Source organism: Lissotriton helveticus, chromosome 10 (assembly GCF_964261635.1).
Source record: "Lissotriton helveticus chromosome 10, aLisHel1.1, whole genome shotgun sequence".
Taxonomy (NCBI): Eukaryota; Metazoa; Chordata; class Amphibia; order Caudata; family Salamandridae; genus Lissotriton; species Lissotriton helveticus.
Genome location: NC_136071.1, coordinates 354,746,507 through 354,771,556, shown reverse-complemented (window position 1 = coordinate 354,771,556; position 25,050 = coordinate 354,746,507). Strand labels below are relative to the sequence as shown.

Genomic DNA, 25,050 nt, shown 5'->3' with positions numbered 1-25,050 from the left:
CGTTCAGGTAAAGCAATGGGTCCTAATGGACTTCCCATTGAACTCTTCAAACCCATGTCTGCAAAATTAGCGCCACATCTTTTGGGCATATATAACGAATGCTACCAGACTGGGCTCCTTCCTGCAGAGATTCGTACTGCAGCTGTAATAGTGGTTCACAAGCCCAACAAACCAGCTGAAGAATGCAAATCGTACCGCCCAAAATCCCTACTCACAGTAGAAGCTAAAATCCTCGCCAAGCTCCTGGCTAATCGACTCCTCCCTTGCATCACCAAGTTAATTCACCCAGACCAATCCGGCTTTATGCCGGGTAGCAATACAGCCAGAAACCTACGGCGAGTACACAGGGCTCTGGGAGAATTGGCACCATAGAAGAGGAAGCAATACTGGTCCAAATCCCAGATGCATGTATTGTGGGGTGAGCCCCCACCCATCCCAAGGGGATACGAGATACCAGTGGCCACTCATGGCTTCCGATACTTGGGTGTATTTGTAACCGCAGATGCCCAGGTCTTTTTTGAGCGGAATCTAGCGGCCCCCTTCAACGTCTAAAGTCAGATGCCCGACACTGGCGTTCTCTTCCTCTCACTCTTTTGGGACGTGCAGCCCTATTTAAGATGCTAGCGCTCCCTCGCTTTCTCTATGCACTCCAGAACGCTCTGTACCCAATCCCGAACTCTTATTTTGCCCAAATCAACAGTGTCTTGCGTGGGTTACTTTAGGAGGGCCGTCCGCCTAGAATTGCTATGAATAAACTTACCATGGGTTGGTACGACGGAGGGATAGGTTTGCCTGATATTCGGCTGTACTACCAGGCATCCCAATTGACGGCTATTAACAACTGGGTGTTCGGCCCACATGACGATCCCAACTTCCGCACGGACCATTGGCTCATGGGATGTGGGGGCTATAACCGGGGCGCTATACACCAACCCCCGCAAACTTCTCTTGACTGGTCCCACTGCTCGTAAGGTTGCAATATGGCACTGAATTACGGGGAGACTAGGGTGGCATAATCGACTAACTAAAGCAACGCCTTTGTGGAAACGGATATCCTGGGCCGACTCAGCAAGTGCCCTGGGTTCGATAAGTGGGACACGATCGAAATCTCCACCGTAGGGGACATGTGGGTGAAGGGTAAACTGGCCACATTCTCCGACCTCCAGACTAAATACCAACTAGAGCCCTTGGAGATGTTTAGATATCTCCAAATCAGACACAAAATCTCCATGGCCTGGCCGGTGGGGGGGGGGGGGGGGGGGGGGAGGCACCTCTCCCTGATTCCTCCCCATTGGAAGATCGGTTAATATTAGATCCAATGGAGCGCAAGGCTATCTCGCTAACGTACAAAAAATTGGTAAATAATCAAACTGACCCCATGCATAAGCTCCGTACTAACTGGGAATCCGATCTGGGGGCTATTGAAGAGGAAGATTGGAGAGACGCTCTCGCCTCTCCCAGAGAGGTAGCAATCCCCATGCGTCTCCGCCTTATACAACTCAAGATACTCCACCATATTTTGACGTTAAGTTATTGTTCCAACTTAGGAGACGGCCAGATCCGCTCTGTCTTCGAAAGTGCAACCAAGTTGGCACTTTTATACACATATTATGGGAGTGTCCATGCATACAACACTATTGGGATGGGGTGACACGTCAAATGTCTAGGGCATGTAATAACCCTCTGAGTCCCTCTCCCAAGCTTTATCTCCTCAACATATGGGAAGCTACTGACCTTTCTCAAATGGAACAGGCATGGGCCGCAATGGGTTGGATGATTGCGAAGCGTAATATTGCACAGAAGTGGGGGCGGGACTTCAGCCAGAAGGTTACGGACTGGGCGAAGGACATGGACAGGGCAATGAGACCATAAATGGGGAAAGTGGAACAAATACCGGTGTCGTATGCATCCCCAACAGTGGAAATGAGGCGTGAAAGACAAGAACTAATGGCCCGCCTCATGATAGATGATGCGCCCCCTCTATAGGTGGTACAAATGTGGATTAAGACTAGACCCCAATAAGCATTCTAAGATGTTGGGAAGGACACTTATCCAATTGAGAGTGATAGTTACAATCGAGGGCCCGGAGATAACGTTTGCACACTGTATGTACTAATTTGATGCCAAAATATTGTTTTCTGCAATGGACGAGTCTTCATGTCTGTACTGTAATTGAACCAATGCACTTTCTTATAAATAAAAACAGTTTAAAAAAAAATGAATCCACACATTGTGGCAAATTCCTCCAGTTCAATACCACAACTTACGTCTGTGAATAAGTTGGAACTCACCTCTTGTGTCTTACATGTGGCTTCCACATCTCTCCTCAATTCCAGGGGGTACCTCTGACTATTCAACTCCAGTGTGTGGGTCCGTTTAAGAATTCGGTCTGCCACTGAAAATAAATACCCCAAAAATAAAGATAAATGCTTAATGTACAGACTATTGAAAATCTGATCAACCTTGGTAGCATAGTGCAAATTACTTTATTTGGATAAGATGGATGAGTGTCTGACAAAACACATCTAGTGAGGTGGTTAAAGTGAATTCTTTTTTTAGAAAAGTATAAAAGTACCTATGCATATGCAGGTCAGAGATTCAGAAGAATCTAAAAGAGAAAGTTACTTCCAATCCTAGATCTCAATCATGGGTATCTTCATTTAAGTCAAACACTGAATACCCTGTCCCTATGATGGATCCCAGAGTATTTTTAACAGAAAGTATCTATTATTTATATCATGTTCCTATCAACAAGCACCATTAAAAGAATGTATTTTATTAGACTGCTAGTGTCAACAAGCCGCCTACGAATTTCGTGCAGCCGCCACTACCGCGGGACGGGACGAGGGGAGTCCGACAGACCCGGTGAGGGGGGGCGTCAGGGCACATTGCCGGTGCCCGCCCCCCCCCCCCAGTGAGGGAAGCCCCGCGTGTGCCCGGTGAGTGGGGGGGGGGGGGGGGGGTGTGTGCGCACGCGTTTGTGTGCGTATGTAAGCTTGACTGTGAACAGCATGCCGGAATCGGAGCGCGTGTTCATGCGCGCGACCTGATCAGATTCCGGCATGCTGCGCGTGCCCATCTCTTGTCTCCCTCTTGGCTCCTTGTAAGCAGAGCCGACAGCAATAGGTCTCGCTGCGACAGGGCTTTCGCCCTGTATCGCAGGTGCGAGACCTAAAAAGTATGCCTTTTATTGGTTTTCTAATAAATTGAAAAAGATCACGTCATTAGGGCAAACAAACAGAAAAGGATTCAAAATCACAAGGGATATGTGGAAGAGATTACCAGAATTGGGTAACTAGGGAGAAGTATAAAAATTCAGATTTAAGGTCTATGTGGCAAAAAATCTCTTAAAATGATGTTGTGAAGTCTCTGGGAAGATTCACAAAATGTATAAGTGGATCCGACGTAGGTTAAACAACTCAACCTTCTATAACCTTAGTCGGCATTTCAAATGGGCCATATCAGCACAACACTTAATTCGGCTTCTTTGGGTCTGTAATACCTGAAATCCCTAATGCAAATTAAAAGAAGCAGAATAAAGTATCATACTCAAAGCATTCTGATAGTATTTTAATCCACATGGAGGGTACCTTTAGAGCCAGATGAAGCACGAACATGTTCAACTACACTATCACCTCACCCAGAAGGGTCATCTGTTCTACACTGCAAGGAGGCACATTACCAGCACTGTTCTAGGTAGGCATGGTGCTGGAAGCTGGGTTGGTGGATACAATTACTAACTGCTGATTCTCACAATAATGCAAAAGGAGTCAGCATGTTCTTGTTACCAGCAGCCATTGCCACGAGGAATGAGGTCATGTAGTGGTGAGAAGGACCACAATCCAACAAAACTAGCCAACCCAGGAACAAAGAATCCAGATCAGTGCAGTCAACCACTAATCAAGCAAGCAATGTCATAATGCCCATTAGTTAAATTATCTACACAGTTACACAGTTACATTAAAAAAAATCGGTATTAGAGGTTATACACCCTTCCTGCATCAACTGTACCATTGGTAGAGTGCTCTAGGCCTTCTGACAGGAAAATGCATGATAATACCATTATAGCACAAGACTCTATGCACAATAGGTTGGTGCAATAAGTTGACAAAAAGGACACACTTATGTTTGGAAAATAAGTTGCTCTAGTTCATGTGCGTTATAGGGATCATGTGTCTGGGACACAACAGAGATATCCAAGATGACGGAAGTGATTGATGTGTTTCTTCTGCATCTTTACAGCTATCAAAAATTAATACGAAATGCATAAGAGCCAATTTTTCCGATATTTCTAATTAAAACAATGCTATTCTTCCCCATAACTGACCGATCTACCAGACCGTAGCCTATTAGAAGTTAAACTATAGATGGGGACATGGGTGAAGCAAAATATATCCTCACTCTACCACAAATTAGTGACACATATCCCAGGGACTTTTGGCGACCTCATGCAGACATGAGAAAGAGACGAAGGCAAACCCGCAGACGAAGAATAGCAGGGGGCTAAAATGGTCCCAAGAAAAAGAACAATTGTGTCTTAGTTCAGAAAGATTCAGCTCAATTATATGCACAGCACATGCTTCACCCAGCAGAGGCTGTTGTGTTCTGGCCATGAGCACTTGCCCAAAAGGCTTAAGATGTGCAAATCAGATAGAACATTTTCTCCTCACTACATGACTATGTTCAAACATAAGACCCTTTTGGAAAGGGGTGCATCAATGTTTGGATGGAAACTGAAAGAGGACCAGAAGATGGCCCTCTTGCAGATACAATCAGACTTAGCTTCCAATAAGATATAAAATGGAGCTTCAGTGGGCTTGCCTGGTTATCACCAAAAGAGACATTGCTAAGATCTGGTGAAATGTGCCCACCCTCTTAATTTGGAGACTTGGAAGGTTGCAATGTATAATTCCAGGGACAGCCCTAAAAAAAACTTAAGATATTGGAAGATTGGAGCTAGTTGGACTTAGTTTTGCATTATTCCTTTAGATACCGATATAAGATAAAATGGTAGAGCAACACCAAATAGTGGGATAAAGAGTTATGGGGATGAGAGTTTATAATGTAGTCATGTGTTGCTGCCATTTGTTGTATGCAGTAATTCTCTGACTTTGCAGTACTTTTTTGCATGCTATATGCGGAATGCTATACTATTTATAAAATGGCAATGAAAATATTGTATTTCTTTTTAAAAAAAAGAAAAGGAGGGCACAGTGGAATGAGAGCTAGCCTCGCTCTAGATAGCATATATATAGACCAATCCAGAAAGGAGAACTGTGAAAAGGAAAACATGAAAGGGGGAGAAAGCTTTAAGGGATGGTGGCAAATAGAATGGAAAGGGAGAATAGAAGGAAAGGTTGATGTAGTGCTTTAAGATCAGCTGCTCTTGGGATGAGAATAAGTACAGGGACGAGTTGGAGGGGTAGAGAAGTGAAATAGGAGAAAGGAGTGGATAGAGTTGTAAAAAGACAATTCATTAAGGGAGCCCACGGCATACAATAGAGTTTCAAAGCAAATCACACCTTTGCAAGGTTCTAATAGTAGATGGCACTTTACACCATTATTCCAAAGTTAGCTTCTGCACAAGCAGGGCTTGTTGTCCTTAATATGGATGTTATTTAGTATTTGGTGGCGTTTGTCCCATTTACTATAAACTCCCTGTTTTAATAGTGGGCGCTGGTGATTCATTCATTGGTTAGAGCAGGTCTGCATATTACTTCCTTCCTGATTTTCAAGTGCTCCTGGATATTTCTTAATTTTGGAGGCTGTGTGTTCCATAATTGTTCAGCTGGTAAAGAGGAGTATATTATGAGCCAACCCTCCCTCAGTACGTTTCTGCACCCTATCGAGATGCGTACAGAGGAATGGAGAGAAAATTTGTGACAGTAACAAAGCAATACATCCCATGTTTGCATAGCTTGGGATCTTACTATTACTCATGGCACTAAGATATTGGGGAAAGGTGAGGGAATGAGGAATCTGCAGGAAGATTATGTATTTACTAGATATAGGTACTTAAGATAAAGAATGTTTTTTTACCTGTAAAACTGGTTCTCGTCCAGGGATATCTCCATTGAAGTCATAAGCACTGACCAGCCCCACCCTACGTGCGGTGACCCAGGAGCACTTCGAGCAAAGTCACATTTTGTGCAATTTGGGGCGAGTTCTCATCCCTAACCTATTACTGTGAATAACTGTGCAGGGTTCTTGAGAACATAGAGCCTGAATTTCGCTAACTCTGCAGGTAGAAGTTATACCAACTAGAAAAGAACCCTAGATAAGGAAATCCTGTAGCATGGACCTGGCAAAGTGCCTATCCCTGCGCACATCCAAGTCCAAGCGGTAATATTTGGTAGAAGTATATAGAGACACCAACGTCGCTACCGTGCATATTTCTGCAATAGAAATAACTCTTGAGTGCAAAGGACGTGGCTCTGGTTAAGTGAGCTTTGATTCCTTCAGGTGGTTCTTTTTTGGCAACTGCATAGCACACTTTAATACAAAGAATAACCCAGCTAGATAATATCTGTTTCTGTCCTACTTCTTCTTTTTATATTGCCATGCTACCAACAAAAGTTAGTCATCCAATCTGATGTCTCTAGGTTGAGATAAAAACTGAGCGCCCGCCTAGGGTCCATACGATACAGTCGTTCCTCCTCCTTTGTGGGATGGAACAAAGGATAGCTGGATGGGAGGGTAATTGACGCATCCAGGTGGAAGTGAGGGACCACTTTTGGGAGGAAAACATCCCGTTGTCCGTAACACAAGCCTTTTCAGGTAAAAACATTGTAAATGTCTGGTGGGCAAGGCCTGCAGCTCACTAAATCGCATTGCTGAAGTGAAGGCCACCAAAAGACCATCTTTATGGTTAACCACTGCAAATGGCAACTGTGAAGGGGCACTGACAGAGACCCCATAAATAACATTAAAACAAGATTTAGGTTTGACTGGGGCATAACAAATGGAGTTGGAGGGTACAGATTCGGAAACACCTTAAGGAGCATCATCACAATAGGTTACTTGAACAGGAAGGCTGGTCTGGGAGACAGAGGAACAAAGGCAATGCAGCCAAATATCCTTTTACAGTAGCCACTGGGCGCCCTCTCTGAGCTAGACTAGAAAGAGTGCAAACTGGAGGACCCCTGAAAGGTTCATAAACTGTCCACATTGTTTTGTGAGCACTTTGAAACAAAGGTGTTCCATTTCCTAGACTAAACACATTTTGTGGAGAGGCAAGAAACTGACAGGATGACATCAACCACCTCCAGTGGCAGCTGAAATTACCATATATGTACCTACTCAATCTCGAGGCCTCGGAGACTGGGGTGTAGCAAACACCTCCCTCACATCACCCTCTGACCCAGTGTTGGAGAGAGGTCTACCCTGGACAGCAGTCGGATCGGGAGACACAGGGAGAAGAGCAGAGGGTATGCATACCACGCCCTCCTGAACCTTTCTGGGGAATTAGAATAACTTAGGCCCTGGCTTGGCGAATCTTCTTCAGAAGTCAAAGAATCAAGGGCATGGGGGGAAATGCATAGTGCAACTGAAAGTTCCATTTCAACTGAACTGCGCTCTCCAAAGCTGTCCTCAACGGATAGTGGAGGATGTAAAATTGCTGTCATGGAAAAAAGTCCACCAGAGGTGCGCCTTACTTGGCAAAGATGTCCTGGTCTTCTTCCAGCAGTAGACACCACTCATGATCGACAAGATAACACCAGCTCAAAGCATTGGCTCTGACATTCAGAGTCCCCAACAGGTGATTGGCTGTTAACCAAACCCCTTAACAGTGTGCTTCAGACCTTAGCATCAACCACTCTAGATAAAGGAGATGAGACCCTATTCCCTCCTTGTTTGTTTACATACCACACTGCTGTTGTATTGTCCATAAAGCTCTGGAAAAATCAACCTTGAATGGATGGGAGGAAGGCTTAAAAGTCACCCAAATAGCCCACAGTACTAGCAGGATGATATGAAGCACATTTTCCTATGGATTGCAGAGTAGCCTGATATCCAGATCCTCCAAGTGAACACGCTTCCATAGAGTGAAGGCATCACTTACTATCGTGGCCGCGGATGGAGGGGGATAGAAGAGCATGTCTCAGTGAAGGTGCACCTTGTTCCGCCACCAGACCAAACCAGCTGCAGCATCTCAGGAAACCACAATAGTGTCCGACAGATCTCCCCGATGTTAGAACCATTATCTGTGGAGGCACCACTGCAGAGCCCTCATATGTCTGCAGGAAAGCTTGACCAGGATACAAGAAGCTAGAAGATCTACCAGGCAGAAAACTAACAGGACTGGAACTCTTTTGCCTTTCATGAAGGACGGAACCATCTTCTGCATGTTAAGGATCCTCTGAGGAAGAGGAAAAGCACGAAGAAGGGTAGCGTCCTGAACCAACCCTATGAAATGAGATTTTGGGAGGGTGCTAGGTGAGATTTGGGTCTGTTTATTAAAAATCCCATATTGAACATCAGAGTTGACATTGACTGCAGATGGCGTGACACCAAGTCAGATGAGAGGTTAGTTCCAGTTCGGGTTTCTGTGATTCAAAATTTAGGAGTACAGATGGACTCTGACTCGTCGCCGGCTGTCCATGTTAATAAACTCTCTGGCATCTAATTCTCATTAATGAGAACATTATGCAGAGTGGTGCCTCTGCTATCTAGGAACACAACAATTGTTTTCAGTGCCATTTAAGTAACCTAGACTATGGTAATGCCTTGTTTGTTGGAGCTTCTTCTTATGTGCTGAATCGGCTGAACAGAATTCAGTCTTCGGCTATTAAGTTAACTCTGGGCATGCCATCATGACCATTTGTTACTGCAGCTTTGGACTCTCTTTATTTGCTCCAGGTTCAGAAGCCATTCTTTTTTCATCTGCCTGCGTGGTACACAGGGCAAACTATCAGGTAGGACCGCGTTTTATGTAAAAAAACAATTTCAGTATTATGTACTGTCAAGATGTTCCCGGTGTACCCGTGCTTACCTTCTTCAGGTTCCAAGTTTTAATAATTCTGGGGGCGGGTGTGAGTTTTTTTCTGTCCAGGGATCCCAGCTTTGGAATAGACTCCCCCTTGTTATTTGGGCTACACCCAACTGCTTTGCTTTCAGGAAATTCCTTTCAAAACTGGTCTTTACACTAAATAATTCTCCATCATCAATTACAGTTATCTTGGCCAGCACTAGGTGCCTTTAGGTTGCAGCGCGCTTTAGTAATCTTTTTTAATAACAACAATAATAATAATGTGACATTTTCGAGTCCCCCACTTCCATCGACAACAAGGCCTGAGCTAGGGTCAGAATCTTGGTTTTATCCTTCCCATGATAAGAGTTTCAAGACCCTTATGTCGAAGATCAGATGAAGACTGCCATCCTTCTTGGAACAAGTAATTACTGTGAATAGCACTCTTGCCCAATATCCTGCTCTGACCCCATGTCCGCCACTCCTTTCAGAAGGAGCGCTGACACCTTTTGCGGCAAGATAGAAAGGTGGACTTCGAACATTCAGGAGAGCGGAAAAGAAGGGAACTATGGTTTGTATGAAGGATCGAGTAGAACACTTTTTTATTATCTTACCGTTACCCCACTGGAACTCGGTTGTGGTTGCGGATATATAGGAACCGGTCCCAGTACGGATGCACCTTGCTCAGAACTTTGGCACTGTACACACTAATACATTTTGTGAAATCCCCTACTGTGACCCGTGAACTAAGTATTCATTTTCCACTTTATAAATAAAATGACTTCCACCACCTACATGTTTGGACGATTTTCTCTTGGCGGTGCACTAATTTAGGACTGAGACTTTATAACATATTTCTGTGACTTGCTGGAATATCTATGGCTAACTGAACGGGACCAAGGTTCTTTCTCTACAATTCTTCTGGTTATTGCTGCTGTTCCACTGCTAGATTCTTAGCTAGCGCTAACAAAGTCATCTTGATGAAACACGTGTTAGCTGTATCTGCTGGGTCTATAGTGACCAAGAAATAATATCAAGGTTGAATAAAAAGAAAGTTGTAAACTATTGGAATATCTCAACAGCTTGCTATCTTTGTCTTTATGTAGGAAAATACTGTTTTTGGCTGCTGTTACAGTTATTGTATTCTTCAGTTGGCTCCCCTTTAGCATATAGGGTGTAACAACACCTCTTTGTGGATTACTGTCATTTTTTACTTTATGTCAGAATAAAAACATTTTACATTTTTCAAATTACATGTGTAATACTTTTTGATTAACGCTGTTGTGTGCTCTAGACTAGTTAAGATTCCCTTTTTATTACCTGAAGGACGCAAAGTAACTGCTTTCCAGGCTGGTAGAAAGGAATACACCCGGCCTCCCACAGGTTACTGGTATTCTGCAAGAAGTAAGCAAGTCCTGCTTTCCGTATGTGGTGCTAAGAAGAAAGAGGAGAGGAGGAAAGATGGAGAGATTTACAGATCTTATCCCTGACGCTGCTTCTGTATTGTCTAACCAGAGTATTTTGGGGCTTTTGTGCCTTTATCTGGGTGGAATGGCATTGCTGACAGCTGAACCCTGTGTAGAGAAACATCGAAAGCAACAAAATCATGCAAACTCGTGCTGAAGTTGAGAGCGTTGGAGGCCTAAGGAGGTGGCTACAGCGTTTCTGGCTTTAGACTACTGCAGATTTCAATCTGCCCTATCACCAAATAGCCGGGTGCCATGAAAAGGTATGTCCATGAGGGTGGCATGCACATCAGTGGAAACCCCTCATGTGTGAATCCAAGCATGATGGCGGACAACTAACTACTGAGAACCCCACTGTGTGGCCCACTGACTCCGCAGTGTCATGAGCAGACTTAATGATGAGGCGCAAAGCATTCTGGCCGTCTTTGAGAGGAGATCCAGTCTAGGATGCGACCTCAGGTGCCTAGCCTCAAAGGGAGAGTCTGGAGTTTGACAGTGACAAATGCAGCACATAGATTCAGCAGTATGCAGCTTTTCCATTTCATCAAAGATTGCTTATCCCAGACAGATATCAGGTCATATTAGATGCCTCTGCTTAAAAAGGTCTATGTGTCCCCTTGTCCGTGGTTAATTCATGGCAAAACCATTTATAGTTGAAAAATCTATCAATATTTCATGATCCCATGACTAACAAACTATCTTGGTCTCTCCAAGCTAAACAGCAGTGGGCCAGGGTTTGGCCTATTTCAATTTTTTACGTCTTTCACAAAAAGAGACATTCCTGCTCTTCACAGACGTATATGTATCTAAGGTCTCAGCATAAGCTTCATTTGCTTAACGTTATAGTACCTTAGCTAAAAGTGATAAGGTAGAGTCTCACCTTTGGTCATTATACTTGGGGTTGAAAAGATGCATTCAAGTAAAGGGCAATCGTTTATAAATAGACCTGCCTGACTATGCACAAATAATCCCCTGTTTCTTATATCGAGGAAAGTGCTATGTACTATAAAGAAAAGTAAAGGATAAAGATATATAGATTCAAGGTTTAAATATTCTAAATATTTGACTCTTTCCTTGGATGCACCTATCTAAAAAGCATGAATGCACTTTTTTTTAGGGTTCTGAAACTAATATGAAACTTTTACTTAAGTCTCTACTTAATGTATGAACTTGGAGTACGATCTTTGCCATGCTTTAAATAATAAGAGATTGCTTTATATAGGTCATTTTGTCATGCCTGGCCAATTGCAATTTTATATAAAAGCTAATCTTGATCCAGTAGCTAGTTGGTTCTTTATGATTTTTAAATTGGGAAATCGCCCATTTGGTATAGTGATTAAGTTAAATCAACCCTGGGTACTAAACACGTCGGTTGCTCTATTTGTAACTGTCATGTTCAGAGTCTAAATCAGGTTTATTTTTTTCATCCAAGGATTAATGTTTCAAAGCATTCTCAAGGGTCAACTTTATAATCTCATAACAATTTGTTTACTTACTGATGTGCAAAGAAATATTATACTGTCCTTATTCTGTCAATGTATTTTACAGTTTATCATTTACAGTTTGTTTTTAATGGTTTTATCTTTGAAACATATTAATGTGTTAAGTCTTTGTGTTTGGAGTATTTCTGTGGAAATATTACCTAATAAATATAAATACAGTGGATGGTTCCCTTCTATGAAATCAGAAATCCGGGTGCCAGCAGCTTTTTTTTATCACCGTTCAAATAAATGGGCCATTGGAATTGGAGGCTTGTCAGTGGGTGGCTGGATCTGATGGGTAGAGGCTGTTTGCTTTTTTAATAATCAGGCTGACACAGGAGGAGAGCAAAGTGGAAGATTCCTATAACTAATGTGTGGTTGAGGGTTTTTCTTGATATGGAGGCAGCTGAAGTGGCGGCGCTCCCTGGGAGGTTCCCAAGTAGCTCATTGGGAGTATTTTGTATTGAACATTCATACAAATACATTTTGCTATCAGTAAAGTATTTTAAGAACTTAAGATAGGTCATTATTTAAAATGCAAAACCATAGTGGATTGAAATCTGACCTTCCTCGTGAATATTAATGAGGTAGACCGCAAATTGCTACTCACTGTGCCTGGAAACCATCACAGGGGTGGTTGCCTCCTGGGGCCAGCAGATGACCATGTCTGTGATTGAGTTTTCATAAAGCAATTTTTTGAATGCAGTCGGTTTTTCTAAAAGGAAACTGGACTGCATTTAAAAAGAAAAATTTACTTTTTTTGTTTGTTTAGGAGTTGGCAGTTGGCCCTTGTACCACTGCCTGCTCTTCAACAGACATCCCTTTTGCAAATACATCATCACCTCCTTTGAGGTTTAGGTAAAATATTAATGCTTTGTGGCTGGGTTTCGGGCAGGAAACACTGATAAACAAGTTCCCCTACCTTCAATAATTCTATCTCTGGATGCTCTCGCTAGCCACCAATTCCTCACCTTGTCAATGCCCCCAATCACCATATTTTTTAAGCAACTCTCCTGTGCTCTGGTAGGTGGTGCTGTGCGGCTCAATGTCAGGGCAATCCCACCCAAAATGTGACATCAGGGCCACTACATTGCTGCCACATCGGTCTCCTGGCGTCAGTTACTTTCTGATATATGTCAGTGTCGTCGGTCATGGAACCTTAGTGATCAAACTGTGCTAGTGTGCAGAAATCGAAGTTTGAATCTTATTAGCAAGGACCATAGGAGTCCATTCCACAGAACAGGGTAGAGGGCAGGTTGGTGACAATAAAGTATCAAGAAAGAGCATTACCGAAGGTAAGTAACTTGTCCTTTTGATGATTAATTCTAACAGCAGAATCCTCCCCTTGTGAATTTATACCACAGCTGTTGCTCCACAGGTGGTGGGTCTGTGGATTGGCTCAGACCAGAAAATCCTGCAGAACAGACAAGGCAAAGTGCCCCACAAGCCAGATCTGGTTATCCGGGTACTAGTGCTTTGTGAATGCATGAATCAAAGCCCACTTTGTACCTTGCCAGAAAGTCAAGAGTAGCGCACTGTGTGCCAGTGCAGTGATAGCAGCCTTTGCCGTGGTGGAATGAGCCCACAGTCCTTCCAGACACTGTTTCCAGGCCAACCTATAGCATATTTTAATCCACAGGACAATCCATCTAGTGGTGGTCCGTTACTGCACAGCGTTTCCTTTCCTTGCCCCAGAGAACCCAAGAGATGATCGCCCATTAGGAATGCTTTACTGATAAACAAAAAGTGCAAACCTCTCTTTATATCAAGGCAATACAATCTTTCTTCCCCCATGGGTGTATGAGGAGTGGCCTAGCACAGGAAAGAGTGTGGTATAATGTTGATGGACAGAGAGTGCTTGCCGCTCACTCATGCGATGAGTGGACGTGATCAATATGAGGACACTGTCTTTAAGGTAAGCAATGGGAGAGGGCAGCTGTGCTTTGGCTCGAATGGAGTGCACAGCAGGAGTGTGACAACCAGACTGCGGTCCCAATGGGGCATCACAAATGGGATTGGCAGAAACAGGTGGGTCAGCGCTTTTAGAAAATGCTTCACAAAAGGTGCCTTGAACACAGATGGCTGAGGAGGTAGACTTCAAAAAGAAAATAAAGCCAACAAATAACCTTTAACAAGACCTTGCTGGGCAAGAGATAAGCAAAAAAGTAGCACATCAGACAAATGGGCTTGTAATGGCTGCATGTGTCAGAAGAAACACCAAATAATTTTCTGCCAGCGTCCCACATAGATGGTTTTAGTAGAGGGGTGACAGCCTGCCAAAATGACATTCATTATTTCAGGAGGAAGATAAAAGGCTCTCAACTGTCGCCAAACTATTTCCAAGCCTGGAAGTGTAAGACTGTGGACTCAGGTGCAGGATGTGACAGGAGGTCGTCCCGAAGAGGCAGGCAGATCGGAGGACATATGCTCATGGCTCATGACGTGGTTCTGGGTATCACACCCTACTGGCCAAATCCAGAGCCATTAGCATGACTTGGGCCCGGTCCTGATCGTCAGAGCTTTGGACAGGAGGAATAGCATTGGGAATGTGTAGAGGAGTCCTGATCTTCAATCTAGGCAAAGATTGCCTCCAAGCAAGAACTGTCTTGGGACCTCTGAAGCGCAGAAATTTGGACACTTCACAGTCTCAGTGATGGTGAATAGATCTGACCAGGGTTCTGCCAATTGCTGGAAGACACCCTGTGACACCTCTGAGTACAGCCGCCATTCATGATTCACGACGCACCGCCAGCTGAGTTTGTCGCCCTAGTGTTTAAAGCTCCAGCAAGGTGATGTATGACCAGGGAGATGTCCAGTCAGTTCCAGAGGAGTAAGGCTTCCTGGCACATAATTCACAATCCAACTAAAAGATGCAGGACTTGCACAGCGGTAATTCAGTGATTATAGTCAATAGTAAACTTTATAGCGTGCGAGCAGGGTTGGGCGCTGTCTGTACCTCCCAGCGAAACTGAAAACTAATACAAAGCTCCTCCCAATGGAAGGAGACACCCTGTTGCACCGCTCTGTGGTTCAGACTAAAAAGTCTAACTGTTTAATCATCAACGTTACTTCTCATCTTGGGGTTCCAAAAAATATTTAATTGTTCATCAAAGTTTCCATAACATGTAGGTTACTGATTGTACATCCAGCATTAGCATCATCAGATATAATTCCTTCCCCAATGCATTTCGGGCTAATATGTAAGCCCTTCCTCAGGGGACAACTCTACAAAAAAAGGAACAAATCAACATGTCACTGTGTGTGCTCAAACCATTCAGGTGCACACATTATCACATATCACTGTGTTTGTGACCGGTATTTGAAAATAATCAAAAAAGGTGCCCGAATGTTCTGGTGAAAGCCAACACTCATGCGTGTGTTGTTTGTTTAAAAGTATAATCTTCAGTCGGAAAAAAGATGGTGTTTTGATGAAGATCCATCAAGCCAATAAACGTGAAAAAGAGTCAAGGTAGAAGCCACCTTATACCCCGATCACCGGACCGTGAACTTAAAAGTGATCTAGGCCGTTAAACATGCATTAACGTGAGCAGTATACTCACGGACTGTTTCAACAAGCTTTGACGCTGTCTCTGTAACAGAACAGCGCGTGTTAACCAAGGAACGTTAACTTCGTTTCTACATCTGATAACGTGGTCTCATGCGAGAGTACTTACTCGGTGCTGCGTTTCAAAGCGCGCATAGCCGTCAATGTGTCGGGAACCCCGGCGGTGTTCTCACTGGGTGCAGTTTTTACCGGCTCATGCATTAGAGTGAAAAGTGAAAACGGACTAATAAAGACCAGTGCAAACGAAAAACGCGGCAGCCATATTGGGTGAGGCATTCCAAGTGTACGCGAAAAATAAAAGTGAAAGAAAACATGGTCACATAGGATAAGCTTCAGAAACACAATGTATATGCATAAACATAACTGGTTACAGATAACATAAAAACTCAATTCGATCATTCAGACCGTGTGGCTGCATCGATGCCATGTAGCGAATCCAAAAGTTTTCTCTTTTTAGCAATGTCTCTTTGTTGTTGTAAGTGGGGGTGATTTGTTCAAGTATGACAAATTTAAGTTGAGCTACAGAATGTTTTTGTTCTACGAAATGTGCTGCAACAGTAGATTTCAAGTTTCCTGTTCTTATATTGCTCTTATGCTCAAGTAAACGGGTCCTGATCTTCCTCTCCGTATGTCCAATGTAACACTTTCCACATGGGCACTTAAGCATGTAAATTAGATTGGCTGAGTTGCAGGTTGCATTCACTTTTAATTTCACGGGATAACCCTTCATGGGGTGACTGATGGTGTTCCCAAGGATGCAATTGTTGCAATTGCTGCAATTGTAACAACGCGAAATTTGTTGAGAGATGGTTTGCTATCCTCAACAAATGTTCGTTAGATTTAATACTTTTGATAGTGGAGGAACTATATAAATCACTTGAAGAATTGACCAAAGATATCAAAACCATCAGGGCGGAACTGGACGAAGCCATGGACCCCGTTGAATTGGCAACCTTGTTGGAAGACGTGAATACCCAACTAGATAAACACACAAGGGAAACTCAAGAACGGAAACTACGCAAATATAAAAGGGACACCATCGATTATAAGCTCGGCGAGGTGTACACTTGGGCAGAAGTGTACGCCCGCCGACGCCCCAACCGAGCGTATAATCCCTACTCGGAGAATGAGACTTCCTCCTCAGATGGAGATAACAGAACAACTAAGACAACGAGGGCTTCAACTGAGGTGACACCCATTGAGCAACAACCAGGCACCTCTACATCCACGGTTCATTTTTTAGAGGAGGGTTCAAATCAAACTACAGATCCAGGAGGGGAAAACCCCGCAGAGGTGGTAAAAGAATTGCCAAAAGCCAAGAAACCTTACCGTCGGAGATGAATACTGTTGACAATTTGGTGATAAATATTTCTTCCATAGAACTGTCACGGGAAGAATTACGAGTATTACAGAAGGGACAAACTTTCGTACCAACTACACAAACCAACACGTTAGAGCTTGAAGTGAGCACATTCAAATTGGTCAGAAACATCAGACTCCGACATTATTTTGAAAACATAGTCACCGTAGCAGACACTGATGATGACATGTTAAGAGGGCTTCGACCACGCAGTACATTCATGGCTCCTGTCAGTCACAAAATCATTGATGTATTCGAGAGCATGGTGAAAAATGATCTATTGAAATTGCCCTTTCAAACCAAAGCAAAACGTGAAAATTTGACGAAAACGGAAAAAAACACGTTACGTAAAATTGCGAACAATCCCAACATAGTATGTCAGACAGCTGATAAAGGTGGTGCGTTAGTCATCATGGACGCCAAATTTTACCAAGAGGAAGTATTGATTCACACGAGCGATCATAACACTTATGCCTCATTGAACGCTGACCCAACCAAGGAATTCTTGATGACATTACTTGATATCATCAACAAAGCATTTGACCAAGGAACCATCAACGATCGGACACGACGTTACCTCACACCGGAGAACCCAAAACCACCAACGTTGTACATGTTGCCCAAGATGCACAAGCATCCAACTAGACCCCCGTTTAGACCGATAGTGTCCACGAAGGGATCCATACACGAACACATTGGGAAATTTTTGGACAGATACTTGCAACCATTCGTATTGAACACCAGGTCACACATAAGGGATACAACAGATTTCCTTGTGAAATTGGAAGAAGTGATAAAAACATCCCAAGATGAAGATTTACTCATGTGTACAGTGGACGTCTGTTCACTCTACACTTCAATACCGCATGACATGGGCATCACGGCCATTGAACAAGAACTGGCAAATTCAGATCTGGATCCAGACATGAAAATTTTGATCATGGAATTAATGATTTTTACACTCTTCCATAGCTATTTCACAGTGTTCAACCAATGGTTTCACCAACTGAATGGGACAGCCATGGGAAATTGTGCCGCGCCGTCCTATGCGAATATCGTGATGAAAGCGTTTGAAGAAACACACATCCTCAACCAGAATACCTGGTTAAGACATGGGAAAATCTTCTTGAGATTTATTGATGACATTTTTATTCTTTGGAAGGGAACAGAGTTGGAGTTAACAGAATTTCTCAACACATGGAATGGCATTAACCAGCGAATACAATTCACTTGGAACATGGATAGAACGTGTATACATTTCTTGGATGTGGAGATACAATGCAACAACAGAAATTGGAACACCACGATATTTCGGAAGCCTACAGATAGGAACTCACTTTTACATCACCAGAGTTTTCACAGACCCGGGCTAAAGCAGAATTTACCCCTATCGCAACTGATGCGAGTGAAAAGAATAGTATCTTCGGAAGATACTTGCAAACAGGAAGTAACCACCATGGTGGAAAGATTCAAAAACCGTGGTTACCCACAACAAATCCTAGATACAGCAGTCAGCAAAGTTGGAGACATGAAAAGAGAAGATTTGCTACAACCAACCGTCAAACCAGTTAACACCAGGATGGTGGTGGTCTCCAAATACAGCATTTTGAGTAACTGCTACAAGAACATTATTCACAAACATTGGGCACTGTTGAAATTTGAACCAGATTTCAGAGGCATCTTTGATCAACCACCTATGTTTGCATACACCAGGGGTCGTAATCTGAAGGAAATTCTGAAGAAATCTACCACAGAAGGTGAATCCACCACATTCAAAGGGTTACGTCCTTGTTACAATTGCAGCAATTGCAACAATTGCATCCTTGGGAACACCATCAGTCACCCCATGAAGGGTTATCCCGTGAAATTAAAAGTGAATGCAACCTGCAACTCAGCCAATCTAATTTACATGCTTAAGTGCCCATGTGGAAAGTGTTACATTGGACATACGGAGAGGAAGATCAGGACCCGTTTACTTGAGCATAAGAGCAATATAAGAACAGGAAACTTGAAATCTACTGTTGCAGCACATTTCGTAGAACAAAAACATTCTGTAGCTCAACTTAAATTTGTCATACTTGAACAAATCACCCCCACTTACAACAACAAAGAGACATTGCTAAAAAGAGAAAACTTTTGGATTCGCTACATGGCATCGATGCAGCCACACGGTCTGAATGATCGAATTGAGTTTTTATGTTATCTGTAACCAGTTATGTTTATGCATATACATTGTGTTTCTGAAGCTTATCCTATGTGACCATGTTTTCTTTCACTTTTATTTTTCGCGTACACTTGGAATGCCTCACCCAATATGGCCGCCGCGTTTTTCGTTTGCACTGGTCTTTATTAGTCCGTTTTCACTTTTCACTCTAATGCATGAGCCGGTAAAAACTGCACCCAGTGAGAACACCGCCGGGGTTCCCGACACATTGACGGCTATGCGCGCTTTGAAACGCAGCACCGAGTAAGTACTCTCGCATGAGACCACGTTATCAGATGTAGAAACGAAGTTAACGTTCCTTGGTTAACACGCGCTGTTCTGTTACAGAGACAGCGTCAAAGCTTGTTGAAACAGTCCGTGAGTATACTGCTCACGTTAATGCATGTTTAACGGCCTAGATCACTTTTAAGTTCACGGTCCGGTGATCGGGGTATAAGGTGGCTTCTACCTTGACTCTTTTTCACGTTTATTGGCTTGATGGATCTTCATCAAAACACCATCTTTTTTCCGACTGAAGATTATACTTTTAAACAAACAACACACGCATGAGTGTTGGCTTTCACCAGAACATTCGGGCACCTTTTTTGATTATTTTCAAATACCGGTCACAAACACAGTGATATGTGATAATGTGTGCACCTGAATGGTTTGAGCACACACAGTGACATGTTGATTTGTTCCTTTTTTTGTAGAGTTGTCCCCTGAGGAAGGGCTTACATATTAGCCCGAAATGCATTGGGGAAGGAATTATATCTGATGATGCTAATGCTGGATGTACAATCAGTAACCTACATGTTATGGAAACTTTGATGAACAATTAAATATTTTTTGGAACCCCAAGATGAGAAGTAACGTTGATGATTAAACAGTTAGACTTTTTAGTCTGAACCACAGAGCGGTGCAACAGGGTGTCTCCTTCCATTGGGAGGAGCTTTGTATTACATAATTCACAATCCCACTGTACCCTGCTTGTTACAATGCCACTTGGCTGGGGTGTTTTCTGTGCGTACCTGTACCCGTCCTCCCTTGATGGATGGGAGGAAAGGTTTTAATGCCAAGGGAAGCAACGTTAGCTTCAACGGGTTAATGTGAAAACAGAGTTCTGCCGGAGGTAAAGATCTCTGATCTCCACCTCTCCAAGATGACCTTTACAACCCCAAAACAATGCATCCATCACAACCGATAACCATGGGTGGCATAAGGAGAGGGGTTTGCCACTGGTCCAATTGGGGTCCAGCATTCACAACTGCAGATATTTTGCAGTCTCCTCAACACCTGGATGGAATCTGAAAGCTTCACTTGGTGCTGATCCCACTGAGCCTTCAGATCTCACTGCAAATTCTGCATGTGCCATCTGGTGTGGTCCACAAATAGGATACAGAAGACCAAGAGGCCAAGAAGGCTCGGAGCCAAGGTGTCGGAATGCTTGTGTTCCCAGCATCCGAATATGGGCAGCGACCCCCATCATCACTTTGGTAAACGCTCGAGGTGCACTGAGCAGACCAAAGGGAAGCACTAAGAGCAAAAAGTGCTCGTGGCCTACCTGAAACCGCAGGAAGCGCCTGTAAGACTGCAGAACGGGGATGTGAAAATAGGCATTCTGCAGATCCAGTGCAACAATCCATTCTCCAGGATCCTGGGCAGACAGAACTTGGGCCAGGTTGACCATTTTGAGTTTGTCCTTCTTGAGGAAGAAGTTCAGAGGGCAGAGATCTAAAAAAAGACAAAGTCATCCACCCTTCTTCAGCACCAGGACGTATCAGGAGTAACAGTCATAGCCAACTTCTGATGCCAGCAGTTTCTCTAAGGCTCCCTTGTCTAATAAGTTGAATCTCCTCTCGCAGAATGGACAAGTAGTTCTCCGGAAGTTCTTGTGGTGTAGGAGGCATGTTCGGAGGAGAAAAGGGTAGAGCATAACCGCTGTGGAAAATCTGTAGCACCCATCTGTCTGATGTAACGCTTTACCACAAGTGGAGGTAAAAGGTGATCCGACCTACCAGGGGACAGTGCCCCACTGAGGGCAAATTAAAGTGATTTTGCAGCGGCAGAGAGGGGCGGGAACTGGGTAGCTTGTTGATCCTGGGGTCTCAGACGGAGTCTGGATCGCCCACCTCTGCCTCGAAAGCCAGGTAGGTCTGCTAATGAAGCGGCAAAGTATTCCATGACCTCTGCTGGAGCCTCCTTCCACAGCATCAAAAGGGCTACATTGTTGGGGTTACTGCTAAGTGGGTGGTGTTTGCCCAAAGGAGCGTGCTGTTGCTTTACTCTCCAGTGTCTCGAATCCACCTTGTCTTTCAATAGATGGTGCAGTTCAAGGGCTTACCCATCAGCAATTTGAATCTCCTCTTTCAGAATGGTTAAATAGTTGCTCTGCGGAAGACATTGTGATGTAGCATAGGGCCGGCGCTAGGCAGGGGAAGTGTGGGCTGCTGCCCGGGGCCCCACCTTCACCTTATCCAAATGGGGCCCGCATCAGTTGGTCACAGACCACAGCACGCTTTTCACATGCATTTCTGCCCACGCTGTGTGCTCCTCTTGTGCCCCCCCCCGCCCCCACCATCCATGCACTATTTAGCAGCCAAGTGTGGCTCTGCTTTGCACTTCAAAGGGCAAGGTAGATTGTCGGGGGCGTTGGGGTGACGATTAACACCCTGCACAGAAGATTTGGGCGGGGTGGAGGAGACAGCAGCCACACTGTCTGCTGCTCATGAGGGTGCCACATTTGTTGCCTTGGTCACAATCGCTGCGAGGCCTAAGGAAGGGGCCCCATACCCTGGGCCTCGCACCACTACACAATTGCTGCAAGCCACAAGAGAGGCCCCCCTACCGTGGGAACTGCAGGGGTATACCATGGCCTTGTTGCAAGGAGAGGGGGACTTCAGCCCTAGGCCTCGCAGTTATTATATTGTGCTGCGAAGCCCTGGAGAGGTGTGAATTCCGCTGGGCCTCTTTGTACTAGACCAGGGCTGCCACAGGCAGAGAGTGAGGGCCTCCACTTCCGGTCCTGCATGGCTATAGATTGTCTGAGAGGCCTGGGAAAGTTTTCAATGTGCCTATGTGTGCCACTTACAGGTTTTCTGCGTGCTCATGTGACATTTTATTTAGTGAAAAGTCATTTCCATTCTGGAATATGTAGTTTTGTTTGCCAATTAAAGAAGGGCTTCCAAGCCTGGGGTGTAAGTGAAAAATCTATATCTCTCCTTAAGATGTCAAGCCGTGGACAAGTAGAGAATATGTGGATCACATCTGCCCTGGGGGTTTGAAAACGGGGGCATCTGGTAACCACTGAACCACCCCATTTTGCAATTTTAGCCGGCGTATAATAAAGATCTAAGATCGTCTTGCAGTGCTGCGCCTGCAACCCTTACGTGCCCAATATTCCCATATTTAAAGACTCAAGGAAGCTCAATCCCTTTCTCCTTAGCCTTTGATCCCATTTGTCCGCCTGTTACCTTTGCTTTCCTGCCTTGAGCTGTCTGAACACTGTGGAGTCGCAAATTATGGCCCTGATAGCAGGACCTCTGTAAGCAAATTTGTTTTTACTTCTATCTATGAATTTGTAAGTCCAGTTTTTCAGCTGCTCTCCTTATAACCATGGCAGAGGAGGCAGAGTCTTCATTGGAAGGTCCAGGAGTTGGTGAATTGAGGCCAGTGCATGGTGATGTATCAAGACCACTGGCCTCTTGTAAGTTGAGAAAAAGGTTTCCATCATCATAGCGCTGGGACTGATCGACAGCATCATAGTCCTGTGGCTACAGGTCTTTGTACCTGTACTTTATAGGAAGCGTACCCAAATCTGAATGAGGTTGAGTGAGAGGTTGAGGGGGTGCACTTTAGAACAAGGGTGCAATGGATTTTCTTCAGAGTCAAAAAGGATCTTCATCTCTTCTTTCAGCATTGGTGGCGCCACTGTTTGGGGGCCTAGTGCCGGTCAGGGGATCCAGAGGGCTCCACCGCATACCGAATATCAGCAGTGTAGATTCCATGAAGGCTTGAATCTACTGTGGCATCTCCGAGGGACCCAAAAACTCAGGTTGGATTGGGACTAAAACCAGGATTGGTTCTGAGGTCAGAAACCAAAACCGCAACTTCGGGGTACCCGGCTGTCTGCGGAACTCCTCTTGGTGAGTGTGGCAAGAAGAGAGGGAGTAAAGTTAGAACCTCTTGTGTTTCTTTTTCTTTCACATACCTGATGATTCAGCATTTGACGACTTCTCTCAGGGCTGTTCTTGGGAACAAGAAGGCCTCCTTGACTTCGACCTGGACCAGGCCTTCATAACCTTTCTGTGGTGTTCAGCGACGTACAGCTTGGCCTCGTGGTCCTGGATGGCCTTTGAATTCATCAGAGTGCAGTCGCCACACAACTTCGAGTCATGTGAGGAGCACAAACACCAGCGACAAACCTTGAGGGGGTGTGTCACTGACATCTGTTTGAAACAATCCTTAAAGGATTTGAAACCTGTTGCCATTGAGGGAGACATGGCCCTTGCACACTGGCCCGTTTAAAATAAAAAAATTGGGGAAAATGTCTATCAGCCCTAACAGAAAGAGAAAGCAACCTCTGGATCTGGATCGGAAGGGGCAGAAAGAAAGAATCTTGCATCAGCATGTAGCATTTCATAGTGACCCCAACATCCCTGCTAGCTTGGGACAGGCCAGAGGCGAAGCTGCATGAGGCCACCTACTACTGCACAAGGGAATTGCTGAGAAAAATCACCAGATCCCGTCTGATGCCTGGGATATTCACAAGGTGAGAAATATGTGGTTAGAAGTATATCACAGGTACAAATATGGTGACAATCACATAGAGATGCTGCAACATGCACCTCCAGACAACACTCATGTTCGCACAACTGTATGGAACCTGGTTTATGGAATGAATAAGACATCTATTGTAGCAGTATCTACAAGTATTTCTGCACAGCCATGCTGTAGTACCTGACAGAATTTTATATCTACCGAGAGCTAGATGTTTGGGTCACTAGGGTCCACAATAACCAAGGCACACTAACCCTTGGCAAATTGCAGAGAAAATGTGAAATGTTGCAACTCATCGGTTGCCACATCATACACGAGCTGCCTCCGGTCCTTCCTTCACTGTGGGTCTCTGTAGATAGCGGCCAAAGCATAATAGAGATAGCAACATAACAACCTCAAAGGCAAAAGTGTTGATGCAAAGACGGGCCACTTCCCTTTATGTCTACAAGTGGGCAGAACAAATAAGAAAGAAGGCTGTGTTACAGGAAGGGGGTGTGCTTGCTAATACTACTATGACTCTGTTGCACCTCTATCGGACGCAGAAACCATACAAACAGGTCTTATACATTTTTTTAGAATTAAAATCACTGCTGTATCCAGAAACCGAAGAAAAGAAGACATGAGGACCCTTGGGTGAGAGAAACAATGTAATTGCTGCAAAAAGGCTAAACACAGAATCTCCATTTCCTTTTGTGCTTTATCATCCCTCTAAACATTAATTACTCGCTGGCCAATGCTACCACCTTTTGCCACAGATGTTGGGGGGTGTATATACTTGGATGGAGTCAACGAATACACTGCTTCGTCTACCAGCCAAATGGATGGTAAGCTTCTTCTATGTTGTACTGGTGCAACAATGGGGTTACACATTTTCCTGCTGTCTTTTCACAGGTTCACACACAATATTGCAAGTAGAACAGTGAGTCATTTATCTCTCGAACTAGAGCTCTTGTTGTTCCTACTGTGGACAGAAGGCTTTATCTGAGGAGGCTCTGCTCCTAATTATTATATTGCAAGTGAGGCTTTGATCTGCATGGTCTGTCAGTAAACAGGTGATGTTCTAAAGCAATGTTATGGGATTTTCTGCGATCAGCGAGAACTCCTATTGTCTGATAGTCATGGACTGAGGTATGCTGGCACAAGAAATACACTAGTTGCTACACTGTTGGTGTGGCTGTGTTTGACCTTCTTTGATTGTATCAGACAGATATTAGGTCACAAATTGTTG

General features: G+C 44.2%; 1 protein-coding gene across 1 annotated transcript in view; it reads right to left on the bottom strand.

Annotated features, from left to right (window-relative positions):
* LOC144783820 (uncharacterized) overlaps nt 1–25,050 on the bottom strand; it is a 144,032-nt gene that overhangs the window by 53,786 nt on the left and 65,196 nt on the right. Inside the window, exon 3 of the mRNA XM_078662566.1 lies at nt 2,292–2,395. Coding sequence (XP_078518692.1) covers nt 2,292–2,395 — 104 coding nt within the window. The remainder of the gene's footprint in view (nt 1–2,291; nt 2,396–25,050) is intronic.